The sequence below is a fragment of the Phycodurus eques genome, chromosome 12 (assembly GCF_024500275.1).
Source record: "Phycodurus eques isolate BA_2022a chromosome 12, UOR_Pequ_1.1, whole genome shotgun sequence".
In the NCBI taxonomy this organism is placed as follows: Eukaryota; Metazoa; Chordata; class Actinopteri; order Syngnathiformes; family Syngnathidae; genus Phycodurus; species Phycodurus eques.
Window position 1 is genome coordinate 23,928,277 of NC_084536.1, and position 17,397 is coordinate 23,945,673.

Here is a 17,397-nt window from a genome sequence, read left to right on the forward strand (position 1 = left end):
TCTTTTTACGATTGCCACGAAGAAAAGTATCTTTTTTTACCCTTTTTTACCCTTGCAAAACACATCATCAATAAAAAGTTCTCTCAAATATATTTTCTAAAACTTGCATGATTACGCATCCAGCAGACGTTCGACTCCCGTTCCAGTATGCAGTTCAAACAAAAAAGGTTCCGTAATTGCATGCTTTTTTCTCCACATCCCACGACAAGCAATTTCAACAATGTATTTTTATAGTGGTAGTTATATTTCTAAGCTGCACAGGTTCTGCTTCGAGCATAAGTAGTGACTTTTGTCAAGGTGAATGACAACCGCACGGGATCCACTGCCAAGAGAAGCATAAAATAAGATGGGGATAAAACTTTGCTGGATTTTATGCGCAAGATATTAAGAACCTGGACGATTGAGCAAACGGTAGAGGAGGAGAATTTGGAGGAAAAAAGTGCAAGTCTGGGAGCCCCATTTGTTCATAAATTCTGTACAAAGTTATACTTGTAAATAAAATATTTTCCTGTCAAAGGTACTTTCTCAGTGTTGTTTTATGTTCAGATGCTTGAGATTTTCAAATATTGGTGTCAAAGTCATTGTTCTGCTTGATGTGTCTGCTTTCACCAAAAGGCTATTTTCCTCCAGAAACATGTTTGGCTGAAAGTAGCCTATATTTGACTGCTCATTACTAAAGAACGGTATGAGCTCGAGACAAACCTTTTTTTCTGATGAAAGAAAAGAGTCTGATCTTTCGTTTGGTGGTTTTGGTGTTTACATCGTCATAGTACACAATATTCTGTGGGTCTTGAAAAAATGAGTGAAATTGCTCAAAAATGCCTGGCAGTCTAGGGGTTCCCTGCTCAGGAAACGGCTGGCAGTGAATGAATTAATAATGCAGTGCCATGTTATTTATGGTACATTTTTCTTGGTGCATATTGTAGTTGCATTAGATATTTAAAGTGCTCTTCAACTGAAACCCTTTAGACCCTACAGTATCACCCAGACTGGTAAATTTCCTTCCTTTACTTTTGTTAAGGTATTAGATCAGGCACCAGAAAATGCTGGTTGCCTCCCCTGACCCTGCCATACAAAAAAACAATACTCAACCCTACTTAGCAGTGGACAGCAGTTGACTAGTGTACATGTGAACAATCGTAGTTGGATGTCTTAAAGCAGGGGCCATCAACGTGGTGCCCGACCTCAATCAGTAGCCTGCGGGCCTGTTCTAAAAATAGCTCACCAGTGATGGGATATTGTGATTTTCTACGAGTGTTGCAGAAGTGATCATTTGAAAATTTAAACACTGGCAGAGATGTATAGAAAAAAAGTGGCGCATATTGATATTCATCCCATCCTAATAATTGTGAGAAATCATTAACATGATCACTGTCTTCATGTAATTGATTATAAGAATGACTAATTATCACATAATAACATTAACAAAGTTAATTTGAGAAGTGTGTACCAAACTGATAGCCCTTTACATTAATCAGTACCCAAGAAGCAGCTCTCAGTTTCAAAAAGGTTGGTGACCCCTGTCTTAAATGTTCCAAAGCAATATCCTTATGGAATGATCTACTACCGCTACTGCATTTGGATTCAAACTGCCAGGCTAAAATATAGAAGTTTGAAGCCAAATAGACATTATAGAGCTGGGTTATCGTTGTCGGTCGTAGGATGTAGCTCACCAAGTTGTCGAGTTCTGGGTCTTCACTGAAAAAGGGCTTTCCGTCCTTCTCCTGACAGCGGACAAAGTTCTCAATGTCCACATCAAAGCTTGCAGAAGTGATGCATTCAGAACTAAGAGTGGACAGCTCGCACTTCTCGAACAGCAGAGCCAACAAAGGGAAGAGGGGATGTCTACAAAAAGACAAAAAAAAGACAAATCCGTAGGAGTGGCGACTGTCTTCAATTAGTGCTTGTGTGCAATTTAAACAGTTGTTTCCTCTCTCTGTCACTTATTATTTATTTTCCACAGTCATGCCATTTAGTTCCCATTACTGATACAATATAATATTGTAATTATATTACTAGATCAAATCCTGTCATTATATACTTTTTTTTGCAAACATACTGAGCAATGGTTGTCTGAGCAAAACAGTTAAGTCGTAGAGTAATAATACTCCAAAACTATGTTTAAGACAAAGGAGCCATTGTTCAAACATCGTTACATTCTGTGACACCGTTTGTCCATGTGCAGTTGATTGATAGAAGTGAGAAGTGACGAACAATCTCGACTGTGTGGCCAAATCTCTGCCCCCACATTATGGATGTCCATCTCTGGGGAAAAGGTTCTATCAGAGCACCCCACCCCCACCAGACTCACCCACCTCGCTAGCGAATGCGAAAGTTCGCACAGCACCAAAGACCCCAGTTTACAAATGTACTTATATGGGGAAAACCTACAATTGAAAATTGTGTCTGCTGGCCACAGAGACTGGTGACCAAAACAGTTCATGACAAACCCTGTTTATCTTCCATTACAACAGTCAACTATGTGGCGAGCCTCCCGGGCTAATGAATTATGATGACATTGTTTAAAACTGTATAAACCGGCACCAGACTGGCATTATTTTAGCGGCACGGCCCGGTAGACTTGCAGCACTGCTGTCGGAATCCTTTTCAAAGGCCGTTAATTAGGCGAAAACGAACCTGCACACTTTCAGCCTGAGGGTGTCACAGTTCATACCGATCCATTTTTAATAAACCAGGATTATTCAAGTCAAATGGGCTGTTTTAGCAAGTAAAAGTGCTACAATGGTTCGGACACCAGCAGTTTACAATCATTATTATCTAATTACAAAAACCTATAAAACACATCGTACTCACCAGAGATGCCGATCATTTACAGACTAACTCCATCCTCTTTTGCTAGCTTTGTGTGAAGAGTCCAATTGAGCCAGGTACGCAGTTGCTGAACTGGCAAATAAATCCTTTACCGGGTTGAAGCATAACATCCAGCAACAAGCATTGTCCAACTTACTGTCACAATGCCATAAAAAGTCAGCCGTGAAAATTTATTTTTAACCATTATTTTCATCATGTTTGTCACGTTGATCAGAAATTTCACTCGAGTAGCTTTCAGAGAACGGAAAAATTCCAACGTCGCTGGGGGCCCGCGAGATACCGCTGTTTATTCAACCTGAAATCTGACTGGTTTAGATTGTTAAAAGAACAGACATTTCTATAGTGTGTATTTGGCATCGGCCAGCAATCTTGAGTTTGAAGGCCCTTGGAAGAGCACATTCATATGGCAACACACAGAAGCTGAATTATGTTTGGACCATCAAAAATTAACCCTTACGGCTCTTTCACACTGCACACTTTTGATATAACTCAAGAGCGTCACGTCAGTGCAGAAGGGCGTCTGATGCTCAGCGTTGCGTCGTCGGATAGAAACAATTTCTATTCTGGAGCTTTGACGCAATAACGTCAAAAAGCTCCTCCAATGGGAGTGGGGATGGTGGAGTGGTTTCTGAGTGCTATTTTTGGCAGACTTGTACTGTAAACAGCAAGGGGGAAATGGAGGAAGGTAAAATAATTGCAGTGTCCCACTATCGAGACGTCTCTGCGGGAGGCTTTCAAACTCCCTTTCAAGCTCAGCCTAAAATACACATCAAAGTACTCATCCTGGAACTAGAAAGCACATGAACGAGTTTAACTCCGTGGTGCCGTGAAATTAGTATGGGATATTCCCATTCCCTTTTTTTTTTTTCTGCTGCGTCACTTCACCCTCCTTAAAATGAGCCAAGTTAGGGCTTTCTTTTCCAATAATGACAAATACATATTGCCGAGTTGTGGTCCACTCAGTGGGGAAAGCCTCCCGACCTCCTCCTTGGCTGTTACGTCACCACTTCCAAATATGGGATGGCCGCACCCCCATTGTAGTCGTCGTCGCGCTTTGACGTGGGGCCTTTCACACATCACTTGCTCATCACTTGTGGTCTTTAAACAACTGGAGGCTGCTCAGCACACGCTATGAAATGAATACGAGACGCTTGGAAATCAATTAATAGAATTTTCAGTAGGTTGTAAATGCAGGTCAGTGCTTTTGGTAAAGGTTAGGCCAGCAGAGACGGCTCTGAAGGCCCCACTGCCACGCCTCTGGTGGCAAACAATAAATACCTAAATCAGAATCATCTCAATTTAAGTACAGTGGGTACGGAAAGTTTTCAGACCCCCTTAAATTTTTCACTCTTTGTTATATTGCAGCCATTTGTTAAAATCATTTAAGTTCATTTTTCTTCCTCATTAATGTACACACATCGCTGTGACACTCATATTTAACTCGGGTGCTGTCCAATTCTTCTGATCATCCTTAAGATGCTTCTACACCTTCATTGGAGACCAGCTGTGTTTGATTATGCTGATTGGATTTGATTAGGAAAGCCACACCCCTGTCTGTATAAGACTTTACAGCTCACAGTGCATGTCAGAGCAAATGAGAATCATGAGGTCAAAGGAACTGCCTGAAGAGCTCAGAGCCAGAATTGTGGCAAGGCACAGATCTGGCCAAGGTTACAAAAAAAATTCCGCTGCACTTCACGTTCCTAAGAGCACAGTGGCCTCCATAATCCTGAAATGGAAGACGTGTGGGACAATCAGAACCCTTCCTAGAGCTGGTCGGCCATACTGAGCAATTGGGAGAGAAGAGCCTTGGTGAGAGAGGTCAAGAAGAACCCAAAGATCACTGTGGCTGGGCTCCAGAGATGCAGTCGGGAGATCGGCGAAAGTTCTAGAAAGTCTACCATCACTGCAGCCCTCCACCAGTCGGGGCTTTATGGCAGAGTAGCTCGACGGAAGCCTCTCCTCAGTGCAAGACACACGGAAGCCCGCATGGAGTTTGCTAAAAAAAAAAAAACACCTGAAGGACTCCGAGATGGTAAGAAATAAGATTCTCTGGTCTGATGAGACCGAGACAGAAATTCTTGGCCTTAATTCTAGGTGGCATGTGTGGAGAAAACCAGACACTGCTCATCACCTGTCCAATACAGTCCCAGCAGTGAAGCACGGTGGTGACAGCATCATGCCATGCTGTGGGGGTGTTTTTCAGCTGCCGTGACAGACAGGGGGACTGGTTGCAATCGAAGAAAAGATGAATGCGGCCAAGTACAGGGATATCCTGGACGAAAACCTTCTCCAGAGTGCTCAGAACCTCAGACTGGGGCGAAGGTTCACCTTCAAAAAAAGACAATGACAAAGTACACAGCTAAAATAACGACGGAGTGGCTTCAGGACAACTCTGTGACTGCTCTTGAATGGCCCAGCCAGAGCCCTGACTTAAACCCAATTGAGCATCTCTGGAAAGACCTGAAAATGGCTGCCCACCATTGTTCACAATCCAACCTGACAGAAATGGAGAGGATCTGCAAGGAGGAATGACAGAGGATCCCCAAATCCAGGTGTGAAAAACTTGTTGCATCATTTCCAAAAAGACTCATGGCTGTAAAATGGTGCTTCTACTAAATACTGAGCAAAGGAGCTGAATACTTATGGCTGTGTGATATTTCAGTTTTTCCTTTTAATAAATCTGCAAAAATTTCAACAATTCCGTTTTTTTCTGTCAATATGGGGTGCTGTGTGTACATTGAGCGGGGGAAATGAACAGCAAATGCCTGCAATATAACTGAATATTTTAAGGGGGTCTGAATACTTTTTGTACCCACTGTATATGGACAAATGTGCTCCTAAGTTTACATACCCAGGCAGAATGTGAATTATTATTATACATTCATTTTCTACCACTTATCAGAGGTCAGGTCGCGGGGGCAGTAGCTTTAGCAGGGATGTCCAGGACTTCCCTCTCCCCAGCCACTTCATCCAGCTCTTCAGGGGGGATCCCGAGGCGTTCCCAGGCCAGCCGAAAGACATAGTCTCTCCATCGTGTCCTTTGTCATCCCCGGGGTCTCCTCCCAGTGGGACCTGTCCGGAACACCTCACCAGGGAGGCGTCCGGGAGGCATCCGAACCACATCTGGCTCCTCTCGATGTGGAGGAGCAGCGGCTCTATTCTGAGATCCTGCCGGATGACCGAGCTTCTCACCCCATCTCTAAGGGAGAGCCCGGACACCCTGCGGTGGAAACTCATTTCGGCCGCTTGTATCCTGGATCTCGTTCTTTCGTTCACGACCCACAGCTCGTCACCATAGATGAGGGTAGGAACGTAGATTGATCGGTAAATCGGCTTAGCTCCTTCTTTACTTCAACGAACCGATACTAAGTCTGCATCACTGCAGACACTGCACCGATCCACCTGTCGATCTCCCGTTCCATTCTTCCGTCACTCGTGAACAAGACCCCGAGATACTTGAACTCCTCTACTTGGATCCTACTTGGGGTAGGATCTCATCTCCGACCTGGAGAGGGCACGCCACCCCTTTTCCGACTGAGGACCATGGTCTCAGATTACAGGGACCGAACAGCCCGAAGCACACCCCACAGGACCCCGCGAGGGACACAGTCGAACGCCTTCTCCAAGTCCACAAAGCACATGTAGACTGGTTGGGCGTGCACCCCCGAGGACCCTGCCGAGGGTGTAGAGAGCTGGTCTACTGTTCCACGGCCAGGACGAAAACCACACTGCTCCTCATGAATCTGAGATTCGACTTCCCGATGGACCCTCCTCTCCAGCACCCATGAATAGACCTTACCAGGGAGGCTGAGGAGTGTGATCCCTCTGTAGTTGGAACACACCCTCTTCTTCTTAAAAAGGGTGCCCACCACCCCAGTCTGCCAATCCAGAGGCACTGTCCCCAATGTCCACACGATGTTGCAGAGGCGTGTCAACCAGGACAGCCCCACAACATCCAGAGCCTTGAGGAACTCTGGGCGAATCTCATCCACCCCTGGGGCTTTGCCACCGAGGAGCTTTTTAACCACCTCGGTGACCTCAACCCCAGAGAAAGGAGAGCCTGCCTCAGAAAACCCAGACTCTGCTTCCTCATGGGAAGGCATGTCGGTGGATTTGAGGAGGTCTTCGAAGTATTCTCCCACCGGCTCACAACGTCTCGAGTCAAGGTCAGCAGTGCCCCATCCCCACTATACACAGTGTTGATGGTGCACTGCTTCCCCCTCCTGAGACGCCGGATGGGGACCAGAATTTCCTCGAAGCAGTCCGGAAGTCTTTCTCCATGGCCTCACAGAACTACTCCTATACCCGAGTTTTTGCTTCAGCGACCATCAAAGCTGCATTCCGCTTGGCCAGCCGGTTCCCATCAGCTGCCTCTGTTGTCCCATAGGCCAAAAAGGCCCGATAGAACTCCATCTTCAGCTTGACTGGATCCCTCACCGTTGGTGTCACCAACGGGTTCGGGGATTGAGGCCACGACAGGCACCGACCACCTTACGGTCACAGCTCCGGTCGGCCGCATCAGCAATGGAGGCGCGGAACAAGGTACACTCAGACTTGATTTCCCCCGCCTCCTTCGGAACATGAGCAAAGTTCTGTCGGAGGTGGGAGTTGAAACTCCTTCTGACAGGGTATTCTGTCAGACAATACATTTGAGCCTGCCACGTCGGACCGGCATCTTCCCCCACCATCGGAGCCAACTCACCACCAGGTGGTGATCAGTTGACAGCTCCGCCCTCTCTTCACCCGAGTGTCCAAGACATGCGGCCGCAAGTCGAATGACCCGATCATCGAACTGCGACCTAGGGTGTCCTGGTGCCAAGTGCATGTGTGGACACCCTTATGGTTTAACATGGTGTTCGTTATGGACAATTCGTGATGAGCACAGAAGTTCAATAACAGAACACCGCTCGGGTTCTGATCGGGGGGGCCGTTCGTCCCAATCACGGCCTTCCAGGTCTCACTGTCATTGCCCACGTGAGCATTGAAGTCCCCGAACAGAATGATGAGTCCCCAGTGGGAGCGCTCTCCACCACCCCCTCCAAGGACTCCAAAAAGGGGGGGTACTCTGAACTGCTGTTTGTTGCATAGGCGCAAACAACAGTCAGGACCCGTCCCCTCACCCGAAGGCGGAGGGAGGCTACCCTCTCGTCCATCGGGGTGAACCCCAACGAGTGGAAGAGAGTCCAACCCCTCTCGAGAGGACTGGTACCAGAGCCCAAGCTGTGTGTGGAGGAGAGTCCGACTATATCTCGTCGGAACTTCTCGACCTCACACACCAGCTCGGGCTTCTTCCCTGCCAGAGAGGTGACATTCCACGTCCCTAGAGCCGGCTTCTGTAGCCAGGGATCGGATCGCCAAGGTCCCTGCCTTCGGCCACTGCTCTGCTCGCACTGCACCCGACCCCTATGGCTCCTCCCACAGGTGGTGAGCCCATGGGAAGGAATTATTATTTGATTTGATTATTTATTTATTTATTTTTAAATACGACTGATGACTGAACTTAAACATAACGGGACACCCCTAATACCAAACTCGATCAAATGACTGGCTTCAGGACCAAAACTATTCAACATCGCACAAACTCAGAACTTGTCGTGGCCAAGTCAAAGTCTGGACTTAAATCACACTGAGATGCTACTGTATATGACCTTAAATGGGCAGTTCATGCTAAAAAACCCTCCAATATGAGTGAGTTAAAACATTTCTGCACAAATAAATGAGCCAAAAATCTTCCACAACCATGCAGAAAACTAATCACCAATTATAGCAAACAGATTGATTTCAGTTGTTGCTCCCAATATAAGGTTCAAGGGGCAATTAATAGTTTTTTTTGTTTAACCTTTAATGAAGTCAAAAAACAATTTTTATTTTTATTTTTTTTCCACATATGAAAGGGTCAAACACCCCCCCCCCAAACACACACACACAATAATAAAAATGGACACAGAGACTTGGTTGTACCGATATATGGAGGCTTTGTCCACGTCCATTGGCGTCTGTGGTTCTGTGAGTGTTGGGCTGGGCGCCTCCGCTAACATCCCCTCAAACTTCTCTTCTGAATCACTCTCTATCTTGGCTACACCTTGCATCTGCTAAAAAATAAATACAGGACAACCATTTACAACACTGCAAAAAGACAGCAACAGTGTGGTACAGACACTGACAGACGATGTGGGAAAAAAAGGTTGCGATAGCGCATCGTGAACATGTGAAGAACCACGGGGAACCAGAGGGCAAAGTCACAAACAGAGCCTTACTTCACTATGGAACTTATGAATATTCAGGGTGACACAATCTGAATTCTACTTCAAAAACATTTGGCTTTGACATAAAAAGATGACTATTGGACAATAGATCAACAGTTCAGCTTTTATTTTCAGTTATTTAAATGTACATCTGATACACAACCAAGGTTAAACGTGCAAAGACTGATAACAATGTAGTAATGAATTGTTGAGCTATGGCTTAAAACTCTTTCACCTAAATGTCCTTACATTCTACTTTCTAGCATGAGGCTCTCCCTCACTATATAAACACCAAGCGCCCTGATTCCATGCTGTGGCCATTCCACGGAATTGCCAATTCCTCATTCCTTTTAACCTGATTTTATGGATTTTACATCATTTTATGAGACCCGCAAAAGTAAATCATGCATGTTGACTTCATGTCGCTTGCTAAAATACAATAATTGCATAATCACTACCTTTCCTTACCTCGGCACGGATGGGCTCGGCAATCGTGTGTGTGGCTACCCGCCTGTTGCTTCTACTTTGGTTGGTGTTTTTGACCCTTGGCACTTCACAGATTAAGTCTGCTTGTGTATGATCACCGATTTTGATTGAATCTTCGATACAATGTCGGAGATTTGGGTCCGTTCAAGCATGGTGGAGAGAAAACATCGCCTCCACTTCTGGCAGTGTCTCCGTTGTCACGGTCAGCTGGTGATGCTCAAATGGTGGTTGAAATGCTCTTTGTCTATCTTATCCTGTCCTTCCCTCACAGGGTGTTCCACTACAGCTCCATACAACACTCATATCTAATGTTTAATTGTTGTAGATATGTAACGGTTTACTTCTCTCATCCTGTTTTGTCTTCGGTTCTCTCTCCCCTCGAGAAACTTTGTTCTGTTCGACTGATCGACTCTGATTCTCAATAAACATCAATTATAATAATAAGAAACCACAGCGGCAGCTTAAACACTCCACTGTGACACGGCATAAAAGGGATACAGATCCTCCATTCTGCTTGACCGAACAGTCAAACAGGACAAGGAAAACAAACAAAAAAACACTCGTCGTCCAGTTTCTGGACTTGAAATGAATTTAGTCAACTGTTAGATATATTGTAGAAGTTATCATTTATTTGCTTAGCTTGCATTAGTATTATGGACAATGTTTAGAAAGAAAGATGTCTCGCCTTCAAGAAGATGACTCAGCAGGAATCATCTGAGAGAAGGACGTGGCCGGGACGTGGCAGGTGCCATGTTTTCACCTTGAAACCCTACCCTTAGTGTGTTGTGTCTTGTAGCTTAGTACGTTATGTCTTGTAAACTTAGAAACCTCCCTATTTTCAAATAAATGCAGGAGCGACGGGAGAGATTGTTTAGAGCGTGTTGAGAGGCTGTCAACCTGAACAATCTCCCATGCGCCCTCCTCATGAGTAAAATGACCAACGTCTTCATTCCTTTTGTGTTTATTCATTATAATGTTTGGTGAGATAAATCCAACATTAAATTGGTCCTTCGAGCCGGATGTCAACACACCCGAGGATTCCAGTTGTGGAGCCGACACCCAGTTAAGAGACCGTGGCCACGGCAATTGAGACCCTTTCCGGGACTGGTCTTCGTACTCCTCAACTGGGATCTGAAGGTTGACGACAATCCACAGGATTGAAGACGACTGGTGAGTTAAATTTTTTAAAAAATTTTTAAAGAGTGAATGTATCGCGCGACAAAGAAGTCTGCGGCGAAATAAACCTTGTGTAATACTAGTCACTGGCAAGTAAATGGACGGCGGAGTCCTACAAATTCCGCATGGACGGCGGAGTCCTACAAATTCCGCATGGACGGCGGAGTCCTACAAATTCCGCATGGACGGCGGAGTCCTATACGTGCTAAAATTCCGTGTTAAAATAAAAAAAAATAAAAAATAAAAATAAAGGACGGCGGAGTCCTAGACGTACTTAAAATTCCGTGCCTTTGTGTTTCCGTGTTTCCATGTTTTCGTGTGTTTGTTAAAACGTTACTAATATCGTGTGTGTGTGTGTGTAAAAGTTTGGATGTAAGAGACTGGATTGTAAGTGACAACTGAGTTTGGAAGCAGAGGCAAGAATCCTCCGCCCCATTTGGGGTAGAAGGTTGAGGGTTACCAGAACTCAGACATTCATTGTCACCCAGTCATATTTTGAATAAAGTCAGTATTAGGTCACTCTAGGTGCAAATAAACTGACTTCCAAATTCACAAAAATGGGAAACAGTAACAATAAAACGAATCCAACAGAAAGCCTGACGTGTAAAGATTGGAAATATGTACAACTTCAAAACCCTTCCAAAATAAAACATTTAAACACGTGGATAACCAAATACAGTTTCGCTGGCCAGCTGAATTCGAGAAAATTAGTTCAACTTCGAAACAAAATAAAGGAACGGCACAATAATAATATATCACAAATGGGAAAAGATGGATTTGACGACTTACTTTTTTGGCTAAATATGGCGTCTAAAAGAGAAAAAGGAGAGGAGAAAAAGAAAAACTAAACAGATGAACTAAAAGAGCAAACAGACAAGGATAAAAATATATTGTTCCAAAGACAGGAAGATGACGAGACAGGACTAATGATAAGAAATGTTAAAACAAAGATAGTTGAAAAACGAAGTGAGAAAAATGATGAGACACAAGCATCAGCGCCCTTGTACCCGGTTTTGCCACCTCATGAGCATCCTCCAACTTGTGAATCAGAAACTCATCGAGTTTTACGATCAGGAGGAGTACAAATGCATTGGTCTAAAAATATGGGGGAAACATTTTCTCCCGTTCCCAAAATGGCAAATACAACCTCAAACGAGGGGGACATGGATTTATATCCGATGATTGAGGTGGCAAATCCAAATGTACAAGAGGATCGCAAAGAAACTATTTTGGTCTATAGAACTTGGACTAATGAGGATGTGAAAAAGGCCGTAGCCGGCCTCATACCCTACAAAGTAGACATTGTCCAGTTTGTTGAGGACATGGAAAATCTTAGACATTCCTACCATTTAAACGGTGCAGAAACACAACAAATTTGGATGACTGCAATGGGGCCTGATTGGCATCTTTGCTGTGGAGATTGGGATCCAAAACATCACGGTGTTATAATGCCACATGATGACAGAGAATTACACCATCGAGTTAGAGCCTTGATAGAAAGAACCACAACCAGGTTCCGCGAAAGGGCGAATTACACGGATTATAATGTTTGGTGAGATAAATCCAACATCAACCATGGGACTTCCTGAATCCTGTCCATTCCTGACTGGTTACCAGTCGCGGCTTGCCTGCAGAGCTCCACCAGCCTCGCTGCCCGTGCTAGCCCGCAACTTCTTCGACGAGGGGTTGAACTCCAGCATGTGAGAGTTCTTCCTCGAGCAAGCCGATCCGCTGAGGGCCCCAAGTCCCGTGATCATGTTGATGAACGCCCGATCACTCGCAAGCAAAACATTTATCCTGAGAGATTTCTTTGTATCCTATGGCCTGGATTGCCTCTGTTTGACAGAGACTTGGATTGGTGCTGGTGAGTGCAGTACTTTGCTTCAAATGTTACCCCCTGATTGCTCCTTTTTTAACTCCCTGAGAACTTTGGGCCACGGAGGGGGAACGATGACTGTTTTTAAAACGGTTTTAAATGTAAACAGTGCACTGTCCAATCAAGCAAACTTTGAAGCAAACTTAATGAAGGTGGGTCACTCTGTCCCTGTGCGCAGTCATTTCCAAATACAATAAGGACTTTTACATGAGTTTTCTAATTTTCTTGCTGAAATCATGCCTAAGTATGGTGTTCATGATGATGATCATGTCCATTTTATTGGGGATTTTAAGATTCATATGTATGCTATCCTGAAAAAAACATTGCAGGACGTTTTTAACCCTTATACAACCCCAATTCCAATGAAGTTGGGATGTTGTGTTAAACATAAATGAAAACAGAATACAATGATTTGCAAATCATGTTCGAGCTATATTTAATTGAATACACGACAAAGACAAGATATTTAAGGTTCAAACTGATAATCTTTATTGTTTTTAGCAAATAATCATTAACTTAGAATCTTATGGCCGCAACACGTTCCAAAAAAGCTGGGACAGGTGGCAAAAAAGACTGAGAAAGTTGAGGAATGCTCATCAAACATCTTGTCTGGAACATCCCACAGGTGAACAGACTCATTAGGAACAGGTGGGAGCCATGATTTGGTATAAAAGGAGCTTCTGAATTGCTCAGTCATTCACAAGCAAAGATGGGGCGAGGTTCACCTCTTTGTGAACAAGTGCGTGACAAAATAGTCCAACAGTTTAAGGACAATGTTCCACAACGTACAATTGCAAGGAAGTTAGGGATTTCATCATCTACGGTCCATAATATCATCAAAAGGTTCAGAGAATCTGGAGAAATCACTGCATGTAAGCGGCAAGGCCGAAAACCAACATCGAATGCCTCTGACCTTCGATCCCTCTGGCGGCACTGTATCAAAAACTGACATCAATGTGAAAAGGATATCACCACATTGGCTCAGGGACACTTCAGAAAACCAATGTCAGTAAATACAGTTCGGCGCTACATCCGTAAGTGCAACTTGAAACTCTACTATCCAAAGCAAAAGCCATTTATCAACAACACCCAGAAACGCTCTGGGCCCGAGCTCATCTAAGATGGACTGATGCAAAGTGGAAAAGTGTTCTGTGGTCCGACGAGTCCACATTTCAAATTGTTTTTGGAAATTGTGGACGTTGTGTCGTCCGGGCCAAAGAGGAAAAGAACCATCCGGACTGTTAAGGAACGCAGAGTTTAAAAGCCAGCATCTGTGACGTTAGTGCCAATGGCGTGGGTAACTTACACATTTGTGAAGGCACCATTAATGCTGAAAGGTACATACAGGTTTTGGAAAAAGATATGCTGCCATCCAAGCAACGTCTTTTTCATGGACGCCCCTGCTTATTTCAGCAAGACAATGCCAAACCACATTCTGCACGTGTTATAACAGCGTGGCTTCATAGTAAAAGAGTGCGGGTACGAGACTGGCCTGCCTGCAGTCCAGATCTGTCTTCCATTGAAAATGTGTTCCCATTATGAAGCGTAAAATACAACAACGGAGACCCCAGACTGTTAACAGCTGAAGCTGTACATCAAGCAAGAATGGGAAAGAATTCCACCTACAACCACCTTCAACAATTAGTGTCCTCAGTTCCCAAACGTTTATTGTTTATTTGTTAAAAGAAAAGTTGGTAAACACAGTGGTAAACATGAGCCTGTCCCAGCTTTTTTGGAACATGTTGCAGCCATAAAATTCTAAGTTAATGATTATTTGCTAAAAACAATAAAGTTGATCAGTTCAAACATTAAATATCTTGTCTTTGTAGTGTGTTCAATTAAATATAGGTCAAACATGATTTATAAATCATTGTATTCTGTTTTTATTTATGTTTTAACACAACATCCCAACTTCATTGGAATTGGGGTTGTAATTTAGTGCAGTATATGACTGGTCCGACACATGAACAAGGACATACACTAAACCGTGTCCTCGCTTATGGTCTTCCTGTGTCAAATTTGAAGGTTTTGGATGTGATTTCTGATCATATGACTGTACTGTTCGAAATCATATTCTCCTGTGCTGCAGTTAAATCTGCCACTCCTGAGCGGAGCCATCAAATGTTTAACCCTCTCACTGCTGTTTGTTTCTCTAAGCCTTTTGACCAGCTTTGTGCCCCCTCTGCAGACACAGAGGAACTAAGCTCCTGGTTTCAGTCATGCTGCCGAACCGTACAGGACTCTGCAGCCCTATTAAAAACTCTGCAGTCCAAAATTATACCCGGACCTTGGTTTAATGATAGAACTCGCACAGCTAAACTGGAGTGCCGCAAAGTTGAACGCAAGTGGAAAAAGGACAAAAATGAACAATGTTATGGAGGACTTCCAATCAGGTTTTAAGATGCTGCATAGCACTGAGTAAGCCTTTTAAAGTTTTTAATGACATCCTTCTGGCTAATAACTCGGGGATTATGTTTGTTTTGTGATGCTGGACCTGGCTGCAGCATTTGATACTGTGAACCACTATCTTTCTGGCTCGTTTGCAGCGCCTGGTGGGCATTAGAGGTAGTGCTCGAGTGGTTTCGATTCTATCTGAAAGGCAGAACTTTGTATACAAGCCTTGGTTGCTCGGCGTACCACACTGCCCCACTGTCTTATGGGGTTCCCCAAGGTTCTATGCCCCTGCTGTTTTCTTTATATTTCCTACAACTGGGTTCCATCCTGAGAATGCATGGGATTGTTTTCATTGTTATGCAGATGACAGTCAGATCTATGTCTCACTAAAGTAAAAAGATGCCTTTTACTTGAAACACATTTTGTTCTTTCTTGAGGACATTCAAGCCTGGATGGCATTTAACTTTTTGCATTTTCAGAATCAGAATCAGAATCATCTTTATTTGCCAAGTATGTCCAAAACACACATGGAATTTGTCTCCGGTAGTTGGAGCCGCTCGAGTACGACAACAGACAGTCAATTGGCAGAGAACACTTTGGAGACAGAAAGTCATTGACAAAAACCAATTGTGCAAAAAGATGCAGAGTCCTCTTAGTACATAGAGCAGTTCAAATGACTCATATTGCAATAGTCCGGTGCAATGACCATTGTGCAAAGGGCGCTGAGACTTCAAGGAGTGTATGCGCTTTCAAGTGACGAGTAGTGCGATCATCTGGGACAATGTTGATTGTGCAAATGTTACAGATACTCCTCAATCAGTGCGCAAATGGAGCAGATGCTATTCTGGCATGAGTGGCCAGTATATGCAAATAGTGCAGCATGGCGAGACAACTACAGTGAGTGCACGAGTAATACATAATTGGCCCCACAGAAATGTGACAACGAACTCAAGTCCAAAAACGTTTTTGTAACTCAAAGAAAAGAGAAGTTATTGTGTTTTTGTCCCAGTGGCCCTAGTAAATCCGCCCGTTGACTTGGGCCACTTTAAAAAGCCAAGTCTCGAACTGGAGTTTTAATCTGGACAGTGATTTTAAACTGGAAAGGCAAATTGGTGCGGTTGTCAATGCCATCTTTTTTCATCTTAGGATGCTGGCTAAAGTAAAGACGTCTTTCTTTGAAACAGTAATTCATGCCTTCGTTACGTCTCGGCTGGATTACTGCAAGGCACTTTATTTTGGAGTCAGGCAGTCTTGCCTCAGACGACTCCAGTTTGCTCAGAACACTGCTGCTCGACTCCTAACGAGAGCACTTAGGAGGGAGTACTTAGCCCCAATTCTGACCTCCCTTCACTGGCTTCCTGTGCATTTCAGAGTCCATTCGGAGATTGTTGAATTTGCTTTTGAATCTTTAAATGGTCTCGCCCCACCTTATCTCTCTGACCTGCTCCACCCCGTAGGTCCTGATGTTGCCTCAGGTCAGCCGAGCAGATGTTCCTTGAGGTGCCACGGACTAAATGGAGGGGATAGAACTTCTTCCGTTGCCGGTCCATCTCTGTGGAATAACCTCACTCTAAATTTTTTAAATTTGTCTTAAAACCCATTTGTATTCTTTGGCTTTCTGTATCAGCATTAGACTCTGCACTGTTTTTATTGTTTTTAACGGTGCTATTTGTTGTTTTAATTTTCCCTATGTTTAACTGTTTTTACATATTTTATTTTAATTGTAGAGGGCGACACGGTGGAGACTGGTTTGCACATCTGGCTCACAGTTCTGATGGTCTGGGGTCAAATCCAGCCTCGCCTGTGTGGAGTGTGCTTGTTCTCCCCACGTCTGCATGGGTTTTCTCCGGGTACTCCGGTTGATTGAAGACACTAAATTGCTCAGAGGTGTGAATGTGACTGACTGTTTATATGTGCCCTGCGATTGGCTGACAACCAGTTCAGTGTGTTCCCCGCCTCTCACCCAAAGTTAGCTGGGATAGGCTCCAGCACGCCTGTGAACTTAGTGAGGACAAGCGGTATGGAAGACGGATGGATAATTGTACAGCACTTTGTGGGCAACTGTGGAGTAACCTCACCCTAAATAAGAGGCAAGCCTCCTCACTATACATCTTTAAAATTAGTCCTAAAACCCATTATTATTCTTTGCTTTTCAATTCAGCCTTATACTCTACACTGTTTTAGTGTTTTGATTGTTTCTAACGTCACCATTAACCTATTGTTTTCATTTGCCCTACGTTTAACTGTTTTTAACATGTTTTATTTTTATATAAATGTATACCCTTTGTGTGCAGCTGTGGTTGTTTGACAGACAATCCGGAAAGTATTCACAGCTCTTCACCTTTTTTGCATTAGGTTACAGTCTCATTCAAAAATTAATTTTGT

General features: G+C 44.0%; 2 protein-coding genes across 8 annotated transcripts in view; one reads left to right on the top strand and one right to left on the bottom strand.

Moving 5' to 3' along the window:
• The window catches only part of tmprss3a (transmembrane serine protease 3a), a 125,863-nt gene that overhangs the window by 77,942 nt on the left and 30,524 nt on the right, over positions 1 to 17,397 (top strand). The window lies entirely within an intron of this gene.
• Positions 1 to 17,397, bottom strand: part of pknox1.1 (pbx/knotted 1 homeobox 1.1) — a 68,667-nt gene that overhangs the window by 25,171 nt on the left and 26,099 nt on the right. For 5 of the 7 annotated variants that reach the window (XM_061692099.1, XM_061692098.1, XM_061692093.1 and 2 more), the window contains 2 exons: positions 8,797 to 8,927; positions 1,674 to 1,845 (listed from right to left, as the gene is read on the bottom strand). In XM_061692099.1, the coding sequence (XP_061548083.1) occupies positions 1,674 to 1,845; positions 8,797 to 8,927 (303 nt within the window). The remainder of the gene's footprint in view (positions 1 to 1,673; positions 1,846 to 8,796; positions 8,928 to 17,397) is intronic. The other 2 variants (XM_061692094.1, XM_061692097.1) reach the window with 1 other exon arrangement.